The sequence below is a fragment of the Nycticebus coucang genome, chromosome 5, assembly GCF_027406575.1.
Source record: "Nycticebus coucang isolate mNycCou1 chromosome 5, mNycCou1.pri, whole genome shotgun sequence".
Classification (NCBI taxonomy): Eukaryota; Metazoa; Chordata; class Mammalia; order Primates; family Lorisidae; genus Nycticebus; species Nycticebus coucang.
In genome coordinates, this window is record NC_069784.1 from 128,122,044 (window position 1) to 128,143,549 (window position 21,506).

Here is a 21,506-nt window from a genome sequence, read left to right on the forward strand (position 1 = left end):
AAATGTAGTACGTGTATACCAAGGAGTACTGCTCAGCCCTGAGGACGACTTAATGCCTTGTGAAACAATTTGGATAGAACTGAGGCCATTTTCCTAAATGAATTATCTAAAGGACGAAAAAACAAACCCGACGTGTACTCACTGGTATCAATGCATCGGCGCTCACTGAACTAACTGAGGAGCACACGTGTGCTTAGAAGGAAGGCAAACTTCACGGAAATCAAACAGAGTCAAAAGGTGAAGACCTACCTAACGGCACAGTGAACACTATCTGGGTGATGGGCACACTTCGTATTTTTTTGTTTCTCTCTCACCTTTCTCCCTTCAAGGAACTTCAGTGCCGTGCCGATGTTAGCCACGGCGTGGATTCGCTTCATCCGGCGTCCTTGTTCGCAAGGCTACAAAGAAAGAAGAAGAAAACCAAATGCTCACATGAAAAAGTTACTTATAAAATCTACTGTTTAAATGGATTAAAAAATATACTTGAAGAATATGCAAGAGGAATCAATATCGTCCAATTTCTATGAAGGTCAGCAAACACAGAAAGGAGGGTTATTTCCACAGCACTCTGAGGATATGCTGACTTAGTCCATAACAACATTCATTCTCAGCTTACCTGTTAACGCATGTGTCTGAAAGCAGAAATTCACAGATCCCCTGCGTTGCCTACTGAGGCAGGAGTCTCAATAGGACCGCGTCTCTCCTCTAACTGAGGAAATCCATATATGAAAAGTACACTAGGTCATTCACCATTGTTTTCAGTTGTATGAACGCATGGGGACGCTCACAGTTATTAGTTACATTTCTTGATTGAATGACCAGAGTACCAGGCACATACGAGCCAAGGTTAAAAAAACAGAGTCACGAGGATGAAACCGTATGTTCTGATACACAGATACTCCGAGTTACATGTGTTTAAGTGACCAAAATTGATTATGTACTTTGTCTATGCCAAACTATGAATTTGAATGCACAAAACAATTTCAATGAAGTGTATATTACAGGCTTCTACATGAACAGGAAACAGGCATTGAGGTTACAAAGCTTCTTCTCTCAGTGACCCTGGAGCCCTAAATAATCTCCCATTAAAATTCAAAACCAAGCAACTTTTAATTTCCAATTAATGTTTTGACAGGCAGTAATTCTGATGACACAATTTGAAACAAATATTTAAACAGAGGAAATACTTTTTAATATTGATTTGTTCTTACTGAGAATTCTGTCATACAGGACACAGGCTCATTATTGGTCTATGTACAGCTTGCTTACTTTATTTAATTGATGAATTATCTTTTGTATAAAGTATAAAGCACCCATGAACCTGCCACCTAAACCAAAACAAAGCCAAGGCCGATAGTGAAGTATGAAAGCCAGACTCTGTAACCCCATCACCCTCCTGTCTTCCTCCACACAGGGCAACCATCACACTCAAACCCATTCAATGCTTTCCTTTTCATATAGATTCATTTTGTTCATATGTAAAATACTGAAAGGTATTTTATCTTTTAGCTTTATATAAAGAGCATTGCTACATTCCTCCTTTGAAACTTACTTTTTCAGATATTATATTGCTAAGATTCATGTCATTGCCTTTCATTACATCTCATTCATTTTATATAATAGAATATATTATATAGCACGTATTATAGAATATTCTAAATTGTACACTATGCGATGTAGAGTATGTGATTCTATCCTATTATGTAAGATAGCTGTATAACAAGCCAAGTATCTACACTCCTTCTGATGTGAATCTGGGTTATTTGGGGTTACTGCTATTGTAATATGCTCAGGGATCACTCCTGTCCTTCTCACCTTTTGTACAAGCATAGCTTCTCTTGGATGTACACCAAAGAGTAGGATTTCTAAGTCAGAGGGAATGCGACTTGGGAGCTTGCAAAGGTCAAACCTTTCCAAAACGGCTGTGCTACTTTTCACTCTCACCAGCGTCACAGAAACAATGCTGTTGCTCCACGTCCTCGGCAGCACTAGATTCTGACATAGGTTTTAAAATATTTTTTCAACTAGGGCAGTGCCTGTGGCTCAAAGGAGTAGGGCACTGGCCCCATATTCTGGAGGTGGTGGGTTCAAACCCAGCCCCGGCCAAAAACTGCAAATATATATACATATATATATATATTTTTTTTTTTTTTCAACTGAATACCTGCATGCCTGTCTTTCCCAGTGGTCTTCATTTGCATTTCCCTGACTAGCAGCAGTAAGGACATCTCCTCCTCTGTCCTTTGGCAACACGTGTTCCTTCGGTTAAACGCCCTGCACGTCTCTTGCCCAGGCTTCCCTTTGGGGTGTTTGTAAACTTTTGTATTAAAGATGTATTTTATATATTCTTGGTTTAATCATCTCTCTATCCTTTCACAAGATACGTTGTAAATATCTTCTACAAGTTTGTCTTTTGTCACTTTATCTTTAAAGATTTTTAATTTTAAAAATGTTCCTAATTTTAATGTAGTTAAATATGCAGTCTTTTTGTTGTTTGTGGAGACAGAGTCTCACTCTGTTGCCCTCGGTAGAGGGCGGTGGGGTCATAACTCACAGCAACCTCAGACTCCTGGGCTTAAGTGATCCTCTTGCCTCAGCCTCCTGAGCACGTGGGACTATAGGCAGCTACCACAATGCCCAGCTAGTTTTTCTATTTTTAGCAGAGACAGGGATCTTACTCTTGCTCAGGCTGGTCTCAAACTCCTAAACTCAAGCAATGTGCCTGCCTTGGTCTTCCAGAGTGCTAGGATTACAGGTGTGAGCCACCACACCTGGCCTAGTGATCTTTTATAATCAATGTCTTTGTCTCTTATTGAACAATATTTTTCCTACCCTTATGTCTAAAAGATAGTCCCTTATATTTTCTACTAAGAGTTTAAACTGGGCGGCGCCTGTGGCTCAAGGAGTAGGGTGCCAGTCCCATATACCGGAGGTGGCGGGTTCAAACCCAGCCCTGGCCAAAAGAAAAAAAAAAAAAAAAAAAGAGTTTAAACTGTTTCTGCCATTAGGTCCTTAACCCACATAGATTCAGTTTTTGTATAGGCCTTAAGGATCTGATTTTATATTTTTCTATCAAAGTAAACATTTTCTATCAAAGTAAACATGTTCTACTTGTTGAACAATCCTGCTTCTCCCCAGATATGAAGCCTACCCCAACACACTTCATATACTAAAGCTCCATTTATGTCTTGTCTGTTTTGCCACTCCATTGCATTTGTTGATATGCCCGTACCGTACCATAGACTACCATAAGAGCAGCGGTTCTCAACCTGTGGGTCGCAACCCCTTTGTAACAATGAAAATACATCGCAGCATTAGGAAGGTTGAGATCTGCTGGCCTAAAGTGATACAGCTTCATTGTAAGAAGGGCATATTTAGTAGGGCAAACTAGTTCTCTCTACTTTTCTTCTTCAAGTATGTCCTGGTTAAGTGAGAAAGAATCAAATATCTATCATAGGGTTCAATCACATAGGTAGAACCTCCATAGCTGACGACCTCCGTACTCTGGCCACCTTGTTCAGTTGACCTAATTTCCATAGACCGTGCACCCACCGCATGTACTCACTGTACAGGAGATCTGGTTCTTTACGTTGGTCACCTCTGTGTGTTGACCGGTCTGTTACAGTTCCTCTGGTGGTCAACTTACAGAAGTTGTACTCTACTCGCATCTATTTTTATACAACTTTACCTAGTCTAACTAATACAATTATTCTTCCTACTGGGCTAAAAGTGCTTTGAGGGAACCAATCATATCTCATTCATCTGTGTTTTCCTGAGAGGGCACAAGTAGTGAATTATCCATACTACATACCCCAGAAATGTTATCTGCATAATTATCAGACGATCCAGCCCTGTCGCAGAATTGAGCTCTACTGTGAATACTTAATCAATGACTTACAGGGTCGTCTGGAGAATATGCAAAGGCTTTCCATGTTCAAGATTGCCTAACAGTGCCCCTTGTTTACTTCTTAATGGATTATTAGGCTTCTCTTGAATGTAAAGGTTTCAAGATCTTTTTTTAAAAATACGATACAGGAGGTTAACAAAATAGATACGAAAAGAAGTTTCTCTGTAGTCCTTGATCTCTATTCAAATTGATGCCGTCATTTCTAGCTTTCCTTTTTTTGTTCCTTTTTTATTAAATCATAACTGTGTGCATTAATGCATTATGGGGCACAATGTGCTGATTTGACATGCAATGTTGAATGCTTATCTCAGACGTGTTAACATAACCATCAGCTCACTTACTCATTTGTTGTGGTAAGACGTTTACACTCTACTCTTAATAGTTTTGAAATGTACCATTGCATGGTGCACATTAGGTGAGGTCCTACCAAATACCCTCCCCCCTCCCCTCCCCTCTCCCTCCTCTTCCCTCCTTCTTTCTGGACTATAGTTTTGTTTTAGCATTCATATGAATGCATAGGTGATTATATATTGGTTTCATAATAGTATTGAGTACATTGAATACTTTTTCTTCCATTTTTGAGATACTTTACTAAGAAGAATATGTTCCAGCTCCATCCGGGTAAACAGTGACCACTCTAGACTCTGTTTCTAACTTTTCAATAGCAATTTCTCACATTCTTAAAATAATTCATAAGTACAAAATGAAATTAGTGTTCCTATATTTATGTGCAGTTAATGATATATAATTACTGATTCATTTAAAGAGTAAGTGTTCCACAAATAATATTGAAGGTATATAGTAAAAACCAAGAGTAATAATATGAAATATAAAATCATAGGGAAGGGAGTTGCAATAGTTTAATAAAGGGTACTAGGATATTGAAATTTCACTCTTACCCAGAGATGTGAGCAGTAGAAGGTACGCTAAGCCATTTGGCCCCATTTTCCAGATGATCACATCAGAGCCAGAGTCCTGAACTATGTGAACTGTGACATTGAAGTGCAGGGTTCTCAGTAGGGTTCTCTCATCACATAATTACAATGTTGATGCTCATAAGAGAAATGTTCTTGCCCACACTGTCTCTTTGAAAAGCTAAAGAAATGTCTAGAATATTCATTCCTTTAAAGGAAGCTTTTTATCGTGTTTCTGAACCATAATGCATGTACATGTGTGAAATTTAAATAACCATTGCCATAGCATATTTACAATTTCAGAATAATTTTATGTAATTCAAATATTGCAGAATTCAATATAAATAAATAATAAAGGTTAAATCAGAAAATTCTCTTCCACATTTCCTAGAATGCTAAGACATTTTCTTTTCTTTTTTTGAAGACATTTTCTGACAGCCCTTCCCGCTTTAAGATTTCATGATTCTATGTCTGAATATGTAGGGCACTTAAACAGAAGTAACATTTTCATGTCAAAACTACATACTTTTCCTAGAATAATTTAGCTTGGCAGTTGAATGCCTATCAAAATTTCTGTATACTGTTGGCCAAAGACAATGACAGAATTATACTGACACTTAGAATGACAGACACACTCCTTGAATGCTCATATGAATACCCGCAAGAAGATGCCTCAACTTACAAGTAAATAGCTTAATTCAGGAAGATATATAAAGACAGCCAGATAAATTAGACGACCAAGGAAGTATACATTTTAATCTAATGCCTCCCACATCCCAATGCTTATCCAACTTATTCCAAATTGCCAGCTCATGTGCATCTAGCTTGGTTTCTTTCAATGCAGAGCTTGATACAAAGACTTGGATGTATGTTGTTTATTGGGGAGGTGATCTTAGGTAGTGGGAGTGAGGGTCTGTGGAGAGAGAGCCTGGGAAGGAGGAAAAGCCAGCAAAAGATGTGGCATTCTGAGTTACTTCTACGATCAAAGGAGCTCAATCCCACAAGGGACCCTATGGGGAACTCAGTAAGATAAGTGGAAAATATGTCTCAGAATTGCCGCTACTAAAAGTTTGAGGGTGGAGTATTTATTCATGGACTCTCATCTCCATTGGTGAAGATCCTTTGGAACCATTAAATCCTGAATACTTCAGTGCTGCCATGATCAATTTTGGCTTTGATAAGACCTCCAAGGCTGAAATCCAGACTGATGCTACCAGTGCTTGATGTGGAGGGTGTCAGTGTGTATGGGAAATGTCTATCACCGATGGAGCTGAGATGGGACATGGGATCTGCTACAGCATGAATCCAATTAGATGAATGATTGACACAAAATCATTATCAGTTTGCAGTTTTTAGTAAGCCACTCTTTCGCAAAAGTTATTTTTAGGACTCCCTGCAAAAATAATGTTCAGTTACAAACACTATTTAAAATATTCAATTATCCAAGCGTAACAATTGCATAGTTGTTGCTAAGATGTAAGAGTTAAAGAAAAAAAGCTCTCCTAATTTTAGACTCCATTTCTAGCGAACTGTTATCCAACATCCTGAAGATGATTTCCTGAATTTCTTTTTCCAATTATGGTAAACGTTCTTTATAAATAATTTATATTCACAAACTACTTACTGCTTAAAGCATAAGCAAGAAAAAAATAGGTATTTTATTATCAATAATGTAGGAAAATATGCTTTACAGCTCACTGTCAATGTTGTTTTTCTTTTCTTTGTTTCCTTTTTTTTGTTTGTTTTGTTTCACTCTGCTGGTTCCACAGCACATAAAATCAACTCGGAATGTTCTGTTCTTGTTACAAATGATTGATGATGTCAACAAGAATATAAAAAATGTCATAAAGTTGCAAGCTTAACTTTCAATAAACCACTATATAAATACACAGGTATGGACCAACAATCCTTTCCAAATGGAAACCAAACACTCAAAAAGGGGTAGCTAATTTGCAATTAATCTTCCTGGACACCATACAGATGTAATAGTCAACCATGTTAGGTCAGTGACGAAGTTCTTCAGTCTTCTAAGGGAGCTACTACAATTTTTTTTTTTTTTTTTTTGTAGAGACAGAGTCTCACTTTACCGCCTTCAGTAGAGTGCCATGATGTCACAGAACTCACAGCAACCTCTAGCTCTTGGGCTTCCGCGATTCTCCTGCCTCAGCCTCCGGAGCAGCTGGGATTATTTTTTGGTTGCAGTTCAGCCGGGGCTGGGTTTGAACCCGCCACCCTCAGTATATGGGGCCGGTGCCCTACTCACTGAGCCACAGGCGCCACCCACAAATGTTTTAAATCCACTAGGGGAGTGCAGCGACAAGAAGGGAAATTTATGTCTTATTTCCAGAAGTGACCAGTAGCCCAGTGGTTCCTTTATAGGACCAACTATAAAAAAAGAACTTTCCCTTATATGGGTAGCACCCATATAAGAAAAACTTCATAATCTCGAAGTCCCAAATGGAAACACTTTGACGAGTATGATCACAAAAAACATCTTACCAGTTTCTGCCCAGATAGGACCTCCAAGAGAGCAAGCAGCTTAACACCATCTTTCATGTCTTCAAAAAGATCATCCACCACCATTGGGGGTTTCCGCTGTAAAATATAAAGGGAATAAATGCAAAAAATCTCTCTCTCTCTTTTTCCCTCTCACATTTGCTACTCAATGTAGTGAAACTGGTAGAAAAAATAAATTTCTGTATACATTCTCTCTATTTTGGATATAATCATCAATTTCCTTTCGATAACTATAAGAAGTAAAACAATCTAGTGGAAATAAAACTCAACATTCAAGAACGTCAGAAGATTTAATACTTTGGCTTTAACAAATATACCAGCTTCTTTCTAGAGATTTTTGACAACTCCATTCTGAGCAAGCCATGTTACTATGGCTTGATAAGGTATGGCCTTTCCACAGGACATTCTCACCAAGACAGCCCCATTAGCTCAGTGTCCTATTGAAGGAGCGTGGTCAGCTTAGCCTAGGTCACAGATTGAATCTCCCCGAGGCTTACTTAGCTGGTGTGTTCTGTTTCACAGCCTGGGGATCTAGCAAGCCTCTGTTAGTGGGGCATTAAACCCAAAAGACCGTAAGTACAAGAGTACAGACTGATCAGGCAAATCCATCACCACCGCTGGGAAAATAAAACGAAGTCTATGTTTAATTCATGGAGGGCCTTTTATTTTTTATGAAGGTTTTAAAATAAATATACTGGGGTTCATCAAACTTTGAATTAGTATCTTTCCTGGCTCAAAAGAATGTAAAAAAGCAATGATGCCTATTTCAGTTGCCGATAGAATTGATTTCTCACAGAGTACGAATTTCTTCCATTTACCAAGTGAGTTTAGGCATATAGTTTTCTGATTCCCATTGACTCTTGTTAAAGGCCTGATGTTCAATTCCTGACTCTAAACTTCATTTCCTAAAAAAAAAAATGTGTTCTATGTAGAGCTATGTCATCACCAAATGTTTGGCTGAAATGTGATTTTTTTTCTTTTCCCACTGATACAGACCATTTATATTTCTCTCATGAATGCATAAATTACAGTCTCTAAATGATGCAATTCTAATTTTAAATGTATTTTTCTCACTTTATAAAATGAACAGCTGAACACCTTGTGTTCTCATGCTGTGAAATACATGTGAACATGAAATGCATGTTCAAAAATGAGTTTTCATTTTCAATCATTTTCTTTAAAGTTCCACCTTCACACTACTTCTAACTTCTACAGCAAAAATGTAATAGCAACTTTATGTTCTAAGCATATAAATGAAATTATTCAGAACAAAAGGAGCCATTAAAATGAAAACCATCTGGTGTGATAATCAAAATTATTGTCCGAGCCATATTAAAAACATGATCTATTTATCATTTGAAATGTTTATTCATATCCTAATAATTTACATAAGTGAAACAATGAGAAAAATTTCATCAGTGTTTGATATGTTCAATAAGCAAACACAAAGTTTTTCCTACACTGTGTTAACCTAGATATGTAATAAAAACAAAAACAAAAAAACTTAAAGAAAGCAGGTAGTTCCCATGCAATAACAAAGATTCCAAAAAACTTTACACCAAAATATTAAAATGCATCCACCTATCTGTTCTGCTTTTAAACATACACAGATCTCTGCTACTTTGAAAACATTTTCTGTTGACCCCACTTATGCCTCTCTTCTCTTTCTTGTATCTCTACATGTCCCCTGTTTCCTTCCAGCATTCCCTGCATGATGCTCCTGGATTTGACCTTCATAGATCAGCTATGACTGCTGAACAGTTCAGTAGCCCTGTGGCCTCACTGCACACAACAATGCTGATACCATCCTCTCCTGGATCTGTTCCTCCCCAAACTTCTGTACTCAGACTACCTCATTCACAGGGACCAGTTCTTTTCTCTCTCTCTCTCTCTTTCTCTCTCTTCTTCCTAACTATGGTCATTCACCAAACTCAATCCTGATTCCTTTGATCTTGATATAATTTTGTCTGCATGGATATGACTCTTGAATCCTTCCTGCCTGGTAAGTGTCCTCTCCTGAACGTTGTCAAACTTGTGGCAGGCACTCAACATACGATGACAGACAATTAAGTTTGCAAACTCATCCTAGAAAAACTGCTACATGCTACATTGCTTACTATCTCTACTGTCACCTACAAACTACTCCCCTTGGGAAGCCAGGCACTGACACCATTGGCTAGTCCCTGCCTCAATGACATTTTGGAACTCTTTTTCTGGAATGGGCATTGGAGCTGTTGTCATATGAGGTATGACAAAGAAGTTTGTGAACTCATCCTAGAAAAACTGCTTTGAAGGGTAGACTAGGAGCTGGTGTCAGAGAATAGAGTATGTTGAAGATGACCATAGTCAGATTCCGTAATAAAGTGTGTAACACGTTTTCTAGGGTGATTTTGCAAACTTAATCGTCTAACGTCCTATCTTGCTGGCTGACTCACTGATTGACTAAACAAATGGGTGTGAGTATTGTGTGAAACCAATAAAAGACCTTCCTTTATCAAAAATTACAGCAGAAAGAAAACAACCCTAGTAATCATTAGACAGGTTTGCCATCCCATTTTGCATAAGATATTGTTTATATTTAGCAAATGATCAACTGGGGAGATGTATCTACATCACATTTATTTTTTGGAACAATGTTTTAATACAAAATCTTTTACCTAAAATGTTTCTCCTATCACAAATACAAATACAGCTCCAATATGGCTCCTTTGGTGGGACTCGGGTCATAGGGCATTGGAAGAGTTAGAAATGAGGGTAATTTGCTGGGGCCTGACTTAGTGGGAAATATAGACACCGTGGTTTTGGCCCTATTGCAGTTTGATCTGATCTCCAGTTTTGAGCACTAGGTAGAAATCTATCAAACACATTTCAAGACTGCAATTACCTTTTTTTATTAATGGAAAATTGCAATAGGCTCTCTGCTTTTTGGAAACAGTATTTGGGAAAATTATACTCTTTCTTGGTCTTACCGGTCTTTTCTAATACATTCTATAGTGACCCAAGACATATTTGTTCTGAGTGTGAGGTGGTTCAAACAATTATGGTTGAGGTGATAGGGAGATGGGAGAGAACAAGATGAGAAGGAGAAATTTTGCCTCTGTGCTATCATTTCTAGAAGCTCTTCTCAAACTGGGCTTAAGCTGTAAGTTCTAGCTCTGAGGCTACAGACAGAGGGCAAATGCATAGGTCTCTGCTGCTGGACCACTGGCATTGCCTGGCTACACCCTTGGTAGCTAACTCATGAACACAGCAGACCTCTCAGAGCTCATCACCCTATTTCTCCTTTGCTTTTGCCACAGCAGCCCCCTAAATAGCATGGAATGAGATTCATTCCCTTTCTCTTAGGAGAAATATTTCTCCTTGGACTTCATGAAATCTAGAGAAGCACAGGCATTATAACTGACCATTTCCTGTTGTTTGGGAAAATAATCTACTGTCTAACAAGTGTGAGTGTGTGTGTGTGGGGGGGGGGGTGACAAGAGATAAGGGTCTAGTTTCATTCTGCCATTGGATATCTAGTCTTCCCAGAACTGTTGATTGAAGAGACTGTCCTTTCCTTACTGTATGTTAGTGGTACTGTTGCCAAAGAAAAGTTTCCTATAGATGCATGGATTTATTTCTGCGTTCTCCATTCTGTTCCACTGGTCTATGTGTCTGTTTTTATACCAGTACCATGCTGTTTTGATAGTTACAGCTCTATAGTATAATTTGAAGTCAGGTAATGTGATTATTCCCGTTTTGGTCATTTTTTTTGCTTAGAGTGGCTGTGTCTATTCTAGGCCTTTTGTAGTTCCATATAAATTTTAGAGTTATTTTTTCTATTTCTGTGAAGAATGTCATTGGTATTTTGATGGGAATTGCACTGAATCTCCAGATTGCTTTAGGTGGTATGAACTTTATAATAATATTGATTCTTCTAATCCATGAGTGTGGATTATCTTTCCAGTTCTTGTGCCCTCTTCGATTTTTTTCATTAATGCTTTACAGTTTTCACCATAGAGATCTTTCACTTCCTTATTTAAGTTTATTCACAGGGATCTTATTTTGTTTGCAGCTATTGTAAATGGGATTACTTTCATGGTTCCTTTTTCATATTTTTTTACTGTTGGCATAAGGAAATGCTACTGATTTTTTTTTTTTTTTTTTGCACTTTTTGGCCAGGGCTGGGTCTACTGATTTTTTATGTTGATTTTGTACCTGCAACATTACTGAATTTTCTTATCAGTTCTAATATTTTTATGGGGTTTTTAGTTTTCTTTAGATGTGAGATATCATCTACAAACAAGATAATTTGACTTCTTCCTTTCCAATTTGGATGCCTTTTATTTCTCTTGTCTGATGCTCTAACTAGAAGTTCCAGTACTGTGTTGAATAACAATGGTAAAAGTGGGCATCCTTGTCTTATTCTACATCTTAAGAGGAAAAGATTTCAGCTTTTCCCTATTCAGTATGATACTTGCTGTGGGTTTGTTCTTTCTCTCTCTCTCTCTCACTTGTGTCTCTTTAGTAGTCTATAAGTATCAGTATATGTTTAACCCTTATCTACCATCTGCTTCATGTTTTTATTCATGAAAGGATGGCCATGTCTTCTATGCTACATGTTAATTTTATGCCCCAAGAAACAATTACGTTCCTTTTGAAAAAAGATATCAGAAATAACTATTTGGCATGACATGAAAATTTAAGGAATTCTCACATTTAAATTTGCACATAAAATTTAAAAATTTGGTGCATAAAGGATATATGACAAGTTAGTCTTAGTATAGACTACACACAGTATATGAACTCCAATATTTAGTGTCTCTATAGCTTAGATATTTATACACTCAAATTTAGTAGGCATTTTAATAGTGATTAGAGTAGAAAGAAAAGAGAATAAAAAAGGGAGAAAATGAATGAAATATTGTTGAACATCTAAATGTGTCAAGATCTTTTATGTGAATTCTTACAGGTTGTGTTGTCAGTATTCACAACCACCATATGTGGGAACAGTCTCCTCTCTTTAAAAGTAAGGAGCCCAAATCTTAGAGACACTAACTCAGTGGATGACATTACACCCTTATTAAGGGACTGTGATTCGAGCCCACATACTCAAGCCACATTGTCAGATGGGCAGCTTAGTATAAAAATGCAAGCATTAACATTAACTTTCTGAATAATATACAAATCTATAAATGTGATTTTTATTTACCATCGAGAAGAAAAGCATGGAATGAAATTCATTCCCTTTCTCTTAGGAGAAATATTTCTCCTTGGACTTCATGAAATCTAGGGAAGCACAGGCATTATAACTGACCATCGACTGATCAGCTGAAGTGACTGTTACTCTGCTATAAACAATAAATTTATTAATAAAAAGGTACTTCTAAATGTGGATTTAAGGAAGACTAAAAAGTAATAATAGAAGCTTTGTGTGTATTAACATATAGACACAAGTCAGCCTGGGTCACAGTGTCCCCCAATGGTCATGTTTGTGCTACACCCCATCCTTTGGTATATGAATGACCTAAATTGGGAACATCATATTCCCAAGTTGGATCCAGAAGATAGCTGGGGCCAATTTGCCCCATGGCAGTGACCAAAGGGCTAACATCATCAGGTCCTGTTGCTGAGGTCCCAAGAGCCACTATGCCTCTGTCTTTTTCAAGGCTGGGCTAGTCAGTACATTGAGGGTTCTCAAGGCCACTCTCAGGCTTGATGATTCACTAGATCAGTGGTTCTCAGACTTCCTAATGCCTCCTAATGCCACGACCCTTTAATACAGTTCCTCATGTTGTAGTGACCCCCAACCATAAAATTATTTTTGTTGGTACTTCATAACTGTAATGTTATGAATCATAATGTAAATATCTGATATGCAGGATGTTTTTTCATTGTTACAAAGGGGTCGCAACCCACAGGTTGAGAACCGCTGCACTAGATGGACATGCAGAACCCGGAAAAGCTTTCAACTCACTGTGACAGTTTATTACCGCAAAAGGATATAGATTAAAATCAGCAAAGGCAAAAGGCACACGGTGTGGAAGTCCAGAAGAAACTATTCATGAACTCACAGAGCCCAGTGACTTGCCTTTCCTTGGTGAAGCCACATGGGGATGCACTTAATTTTCCCAGCAATATTGTCTGCACTTTGCATGTATTGTCACCCAGCAACGATGGGTGACAGTCAGAAAACCTCACCCAAGCCTTAGTGTCAGGGTTTTCATTGGGGGTCTGGGACATAGGCAAGCAGTGCCTGCATGACTTGGCTTGAGCCATTCAGACTCTAACCTCCTCCCTCATCCCTACCACAAGAAATAAAAACAGGTATTAACCAAAATCACACTGTTAAGATAAAATGATCTGATCAAAGTGATAGAGCATGGTCAAGGCCTCTGGCACCACACACTGAAGTTGACTATCCATAGAATGTGGCTCAAGGGCTCAGGCACACAACACTCTTCTAAGGTGGAATAATCCAAGTGCTCAGAGGTTACCTCCCAGAAGCCAGCTGAGGTCCATTTTTAAGGACAAGCTTTACAAGGTTTGAGCAACACAGGCCTGCTGAATTAACCCTTTCCTGCCCAGCCAGCCTTTCCTTCTAATACGCAGAGTCACCCAGTAGCCATAAACCTCTCTCTCTCGCTCCCTCCTTGGTTAAATCATCTAAAATTGAATTTATTTACTTGCAACAAAACGAAGCACAGTTGACATGTCTGTCTAGGGTATTATTTGTTTACAAACACTGTTGGGAGTGTAACAGTTATTTACATTGCAATGTCTTCCCATTCCCATTTAATGAAGAGATTCATAAATATGACCCAAATTAAATCTGTTCTATAAGATGGGTGTCTATATTTACAGAGGAACTTGATATATATATATATATATATTTTTTTTTTTTTTTTTTTTTTAACTACTAGTCCCCTAACATCGTATCTGCAATTTGAGCTACCTGCAGTCAACCATGGTCCAAAACTATTACATGGAAAATTCCAGAAAGATAATTGTTAAGTTTTAAACTGCATGCCAATCCAGCCATCCCACTCCATCCTTTTGTCCAGCATATCCATAGACCCTACTGACCCATGCGTCACACGGCAGCTATGTAGGTTATCAGATCCCTCGTCATGCCACTGCGGTGTTTGTGTTCATGTCACCCTTATTTTACTTAATAATGGTGTCCAAGCACAAGTGTAGTGAAGCTGGCAATTTGGATATGCTATAGATAAGCTGCAAAGTGCTTCTTCCAATGAAAAGGAGAAAATTCTCAACAGAATAAGAAAAAAAATCCTATGCGAATATGCCAAGATCTACAGTAAAAATGGACCTTTTACCCATGAAGTTGTAAACAAGGAAAAATAAAGTCATGCTTTGTTTTGCTATCACACCTCAAACTACAAAAGTTATGGCCACATCGTATGACAAGTGCTTCGTTACGGTGGGAAAGGCACCAAATTTGTGAGTGGAAGACGCAAACAGAAACGTGTTCTGGTTGATGCCTGTGGCTTCAGGCATCCACTGGGTCTTGAGATATATCCCTGTTACATAAGAAGGGAGTACTGTAGCTTCATTTTAGCCTTCAATTATGTTAAAATATATATTATAATAAGATCTACCAGTTTGGTCATTTTTAAGTGTACGGTTCAGTAGCATTAGGTATTTGCACCTCATTGCACAACCAATCTCTAGACTATTTTCATTTTGAAAAACGGAAACTCAATACCCATTATAACAATAGCTTCCCATTTTGCCTTCCCTTCAGCTCCCGGCAACTGTCAGTCTACTTTGTTTTCAATGATTTTGACGGCTCTCAATATCTCATCGAGGTGGAATCACACAGCATTTGTCATTTCGTGACTGGCTTATATCCTAAAGCATAACGTTCTCAAGATTCATCCAGGTTACAGCAGATGCCAGATTTTCCTTCCTTTTTAAGGCTGAATGATATTCCTTTGTGTGGATAATGTACCATATACATTATGTATGAATACACTACGTATTCATTTGTTTGTCATAAACACCTGGGTAGCTTTCAACTTCCAGCTACTGGGATTAATGCTGCTATGATCAATCCTTTTGTATATATACTCAGAAATAAAAATATGTTAATTTTATGTATTTTTAAAAATTTTTTCTTTAAGAACTATTATACTGCTTTCCATAGTGGCTGCTTTATAAAACAGAAACCTATTTATAAACATTGCTAGCATATCATTACTTTATCAACAGATACCTACACATCTTCTAGAATTTTAGCGTTTCTAGTGACCAATATCATGCAGCAAAAAAGTCGATTTTCAGGATGGGGGATTTAGTAGTCTTCAGTAAAGAAAAGGGTCAAATCCGTTCTCATTTACCACTTCTAGTCTTCCACTCGATGCTTTTCTCTCTCCAGAAAAGAGTTCTCAAAACATTTTACGACCATAAAATGGTCAACCATACAGCATTTTACTATAAACTCCTGAACACACAGCACCCTACAGTTTCACTGCTGGATACTTAGTGGCACCAGTAAAAGTGCAGTAGAAAATGCCTGAAGGAAAAGCACAAGCCACAGAGAGCCACTCACTTCGGTTGAAACACACTCCCTGTGGGGCTCGGCTAGGTTGGGCTTGCTGAACTGGAAGCAGAGTCCTGGCCTGCGATAGTCACTGAACTGCCTCTGTCCAGTGTGTGGGGAGCACTCAGGGCCAGGGGTATTCTCAGGTGTGTTCTGGGAGGCCTTAACTCCGCTGTGCACAGGTGGCCCAAACGTGTAGACCCAGACAGACCACTACTTCTAGGAACAATTTCACAGGCTGAGAGACAGTGTAAGGGGGACAAGTCCCACCCCAGGACTAGTCTGGAGTTCATACCTGCTCTGATGGACATCTGCTGGGTGGGAAAAACAAGCTGAACAACAGGAACAGAGAGAAGAGTGGGAAGGGAAGAGAGGTTAACCAGCAGATGTGGAGAAGTTACTCCCCAAATGCTGGCACACAGCCCACCCCACTAAAACGTGTCAAGAGGCCAAAGCAGCCTCAGACCAGATCTATAAAATCATAGCTATAACCACGGACAACAGTCAAATAAAATTAATGTCTGAAAGTTCTGTCATTTTTATTCAGAAAATCTAATTAAATGTTCCAAGTATCTCCAGAAATGAGGTGAAGTAATTTAAACATTGGGTCTGTAATCTGTTTCCCCCTCACCTCCTCTATGACAATGATCATTTTCCACCTCTAATCAGCAGAAGGGGGAGATAGTTCCCATTCTTTTTTGTTTCCTGTGACAGATCACATAATCATTTCCACTTCCTTGATTATTTAATTCAATTCTGAATAAATATCCCAAAGGCAAAAACTACCTTCCTGCCCCGCGTTAAATCTGCTCAGAAAATGACACTCTTAAAAATTCTCAGATGTAATGAGGTTCTTTTTACCAGAGAGTATAAAAGAAGCATGTCCCCCAAATTATTTCTTTTATTCAATATAAAGTTCAAGTTGACTCCTCTCTTTTGCTCATTCAAGATCGGATCTATTGACAAATCCACTTCCAAAATTTATCCAGAATCCAACCACTTCTCATCACCTCCACTGCTGCTGTTAATATCTTCGTCCAAGTCATCAGTCCCTTGATGACTTCAGTAACCTCCGACTTATCTCCTCCCTTCTGCTCTCACCCATCTTTAGTCTATTCTCAACAGAACAGATTCTCCACCATCTTTGCTGTCCACCTTCCCCATTAAGACAGAAACCCCATCAGGCAGGCATTATTTTTTCTTTTTTATTCACTGCTGCATTCTCGGGACCTAGAATATTGCCTCACTTATTAAACAGCTTTAAAATTATTTATTAAATGGATGAATAAATAAAAAATATTTCTAAAGAAGAAAGTGTGACAAATATTAGCAAAATGTGCATTAACCTGCCTAAGCTTTGTGAGATATATATATCCACATTATCAATAAACTAACACAAGTTATCAATAAACTAATAAACTAATACTAGTTCATATGCAATTTAAAATAGTCAACTATCAACTATTTTAAGTTGCACATGAACTTCACAGACATCCTATATATCCTATAAGTTAATTAATACATGCTATTCATTTTGAAATGGTAACTTTCTTTTATAATATTTTAGTTAATAACTAATTTATTGTTCACTTCATGTAACTACAGGGTTAATCAATTAAGGCAGGTTTATTTTTTTCCCAAATGTATTAATAGACAATGGACAGATAAAACTTGCATATATTTACTCATATTCAGGGTGTAAACATGAGTTTTGATATGTATAAATCAAGATAACTAACATATTTATCACCTCACATATGTAATGAAGCTTTAGAAAAACGAGAAAATTCTTTTGGAAGTAAATTGTTACATTTACCTTTCCCTCTCTGCTTCTTTATCCTCCTGCCTTATTTCATTAACAGCCCTACCCCAACAAGGAAACAGATGCCAGTAAAATTCAGATCAGAAAGTGTTTCCATGTTATCTTTTCCCACCGTTGGTAGAAAGACAATTAAAGAAGATGAAAACTACCACTAATGTAGTATTCTATGACCATGAAAATGTCATTCAAAATCACAATTAGCATGGATTTTTTTTTAAAAACATAGAAAATTTAAAGTGTTCCTTTTGAAGGAGCGTATGAATCTAATTTGGTATTGAAACAAAAATAAGCTCTTCATGAATCGCTTAAGGGGTTGACTTTACCTTCCCCCAAGATATGTTGACCCCCCAAGACATGTCTCAACCCCCAGTGCTGCAGAATGTGACCTCATTTGGAAATAGAGTCTTTACAGGGTAATCAAGTTAAATGCAGTCACTAGTGTCCATATCCAATGGGGAAATTTGGACACAGACACAGACATCCACAGAGGCAGAGACTGGAGTGGTGCAGCTGCAAGCCAAGACATGCAGGTACTGCAGGATACCACCAGACACTTAGAAAAAAGGATTTCACCCAGAATCTCAGAAGGGGCATGGCCTTCCAGCCTCCAGAACTAGGAGAGGACACATTTCTCCCCGTAAGCCACCCAACACGTGGTACTTTGTCATGGCAGGCCTAGCATTTAATAGAGAACCTGAGTGATGTTTTAGATGCTTTCCCCTCAATTTTCTAAAGGGTGAGAAGGTGCTCATATCATGCCTATGTTCATCCCAAAGACAGTATTTAAAATGTCCCTTGCCTACCCTTGACAGCTCCATGAATTCAAGGCTGGCAGAAGGATAGAGGACTGCTCGTTGCATATTGAAAAGAAGCTCCGTTTATGGAAACACTAAAAAATGGCTATTTGAGACCTATTTTTCCTCCAGAGAGATTATTTCTGAGCCATCTATCTACTTTATAGCCAAATATAAATATTTTCTATTCCATTTGACAAAATGAGAGAAAATGTGAAACTGTAAGAATTTGATAACAGAATATAATCAACATGCATATGAAATTATTTACACTATCTCCACTTCTAAAATACCATTTTTACAAAGTTTCTTTTGAAAAGAAATGTTCAGACTATTTGCTTTGTGTGGTCAAATAGCACTACATAAGTTCATTAGCCTATGGCTCTTACATAAAATTTAGAAATTTTCTACAGTAGATTTTTGAAGGTCAAAGGACTAACATTTTCTAACTAATTTTGATATATTGGTTCTAATATAACATTTTTGTTCAAGAATGCAAAGATTGTATTGTTAGGCCTAAGAAATCTATAGCCATCAGGAAGGAATCTCTTCAGACCCCGCTCCACCTTTACCTTCAACTCTCTGCCACACTCACGTCCACCTTTCCTGTTCCCACTCTAGTCTCAGAGAAAGGGAGATTTCTCTCTCTGGTACAAACCTTCACCCTCCACCCATGCTTTCAAATTCCTCCCTCATCCCGCCTCCTCAGGAGCCTGGTACCTTTAGAATAACTGTTTTCTCCTTCCTCAGTCTGTGCTTCTGTGCTGGTTCTCGATTACTCCTTCTGTACAGACACACACTCAAGCCCACCCTTATATGAAAACAGCTCCTCCCAGAGCCAATTTTCTGCACCAGGTGCTAACTCTATATAAACTAAGTGCTCTAATCTCCTAACCTCTTTACCTCTTATTTACTCACCAGTTGACTGGATTCTGGTTTCTACTATAACATGACTACTCCCAACAGTGGCCAACAACTTTCTAATCGCCAAATCAAATGGATCCATCTTTACCAAGTAATTTCTCTGTCTAAAGTAACTGAACTTAGTAGCCTTTGCCAAGGCTTCTTGTATTACCTATCTCTGTGAATGATCTTTTTTTTTGTCCAGGGCTGTGTTTGAACCTGCCACCTCCGGTATACCGGGCTGGTGCCCTACTCCCTTGAGCCACAGGCACTGCCCAAGAAGTCATCCTTAACTCCTCCTTCAAGGTTACAGTCAGTTACTTGGTTCTACTGAGTCCCCCCCAAGCATATTTCAATCTGTCCATTTTTTGCTATTCTCCACCACAGCCCTCACCTCTCATTGGACTCACTGCCAAGCCACTGTACCCCCAATCTTTCTGCTCTAATTCATGAAGGGGCAGGGGGAGAGATGTTTACAGTCCAAGTGATAATTTCATTCTCCTGCCACAGATTCTTTTTCAATACCCGTAACACAATGTCCAGACTTTTCAATGACTGGCCTTTGACCACTTTTCAGTTTTGTCAGTTACCATCACAGGCCTGGAAGCCGCACTTGCAGCTGTTCTGAGCTGCTCCCTCTACCGCCACCACCAGCTGTGCTTTCTCACCCCTCCGCTTTTGCAAACATTGGTTTTTTCATCTACCCAATCCCAAGATCTTTCTGAGGCCCCAGTTTAAATATGTCTTCCTTTGAGTATCTTTTGACATCCTGCTTCAGATTACCTGCTTGGCTGAGCTTGCCATATGCTCACCTGTCACTCTGCCTTTCCCCTCTCTTGGACTCATCACAAACATATTGAAATTGTTTCCTCTGCCAGATGATCAAAAACATGATGACACAGACTATATCTGCCTTTGTTTACCACTGTATCTACAATCTCTAGCACACTGAATAACTAAATAAGCAATTAAGCATGTGGGTACAACACAATTGTTAATTTCGTTCATGTCTCACCAAAGACCAAAGCCTTAACTCTCAATGCCATGATATTCGGAGGCAAGGCCTTGGGAGCTAAGTAGGTTTAAATGAGGTTATCAGGGTGAAGCCCCCATAATGGGATTGATCGGTGCCTTTATAAGAAATAAAAGACAGACCATAGCATGTGAGGACACAATGAGAAGACAGCTGTCCATCTACAAGCCAGGAAGAAAACCCTCACCAAGAACCAAATCTGCCACCACCAGGATCTGTGGACTTCCCACCTGCTGAAATGGGAGAAATAAATTTTACTATAGGATCCCTGTTTGCCTGACAGTGCCCAGGCATAAGAAAAATCTGACTTTAAGTGACAGTGAACTTATTAGTTAACTCTAAGCTTCAGGTTCATAATCTATAAAATAGTAAAAATGACACATTTGCTTATTGTTGTACAGACTACATAAAGTAAAAGATAAAACTACTAAGGTACAGTAATTGGCACATGATAAGTGTTCAATAAACGGCAGTGTTGTGATTTATAAATATATTTTAATGAGTTCTTACAAGAGCTGAGGCAGGAACCTAACTTTGAAAAACTGTCACTCAAAACCAAAATTGGGATAATTAAAAAAAAAAAACAAAACTCCACCTTCTTTCATTAATAGAGCTAACAAAATAGAAAGATACAGGCTTCTTGCTGGAAAGAAAGAAAATTATAGGTTCCGTGTCTAAAAATGGAGCCCCATCCCTAAAAGGATTATCAGGTATATAAAATAATTACAACCTACTAATTTTTGTTAATTTATATTACAGTACATTGAAGATTTGTGATTTGCAATGCCTTGCATAATTACAGAAGCATGAAGACTTCAATTTGAAAGCAAAGCACATATCAAAATAATGAACAGATAATTACAGTCCCAAATTTGAAAAAATTACGTCTGTGTAAGAAATACGGCATTGAAAACACAAACACAGAGAAAATCTGTAGGTATTTTTCCTACTTTCCACTGGGTAGAGTGCTGTGGCATCATAGCTCACAGCAACCTCCCCGCTCAAGTGATCTTCTTACCTCAGTTTTTCTGTTTTTTTTTTTTTTTTAGTAGAGATGGGGTCTCGCTTTTGCTC

The 21,506-nt window shown here is 38.3% G+C and overlaps 1 protein-coding gene across 2 annotated transcripts in view; it reads right to left on the reverse strand.

The window, feature by feature from the left end:
- Positions 1 to 21,506, reverse strand: part of SYNE1 (spectrin repeat containing nuclear envelope protein 1) — a 467,802-nt gene that overhangs the window by 371,454 nt on the left and 74,842 nt on the right. For both annotated transcript variants that reach the window (XM_053590506.1, XM_053590504.1), the window contains exons 4-5: positions 7,321 to 7,416; positions 315 to 398 (exon numbers count right to left, since the gene is read on the reverse strand). In XM_053590506.1, the coding sequence (XP_053446481.1) occupies positions 315 to 398; positions 7,321 to 7,416 (180 nt within the window). The remainder of the gene's footprint in view (positions 1 to 314; positions 399 to 7,320; positions 7,417 to 21,506) is intronic.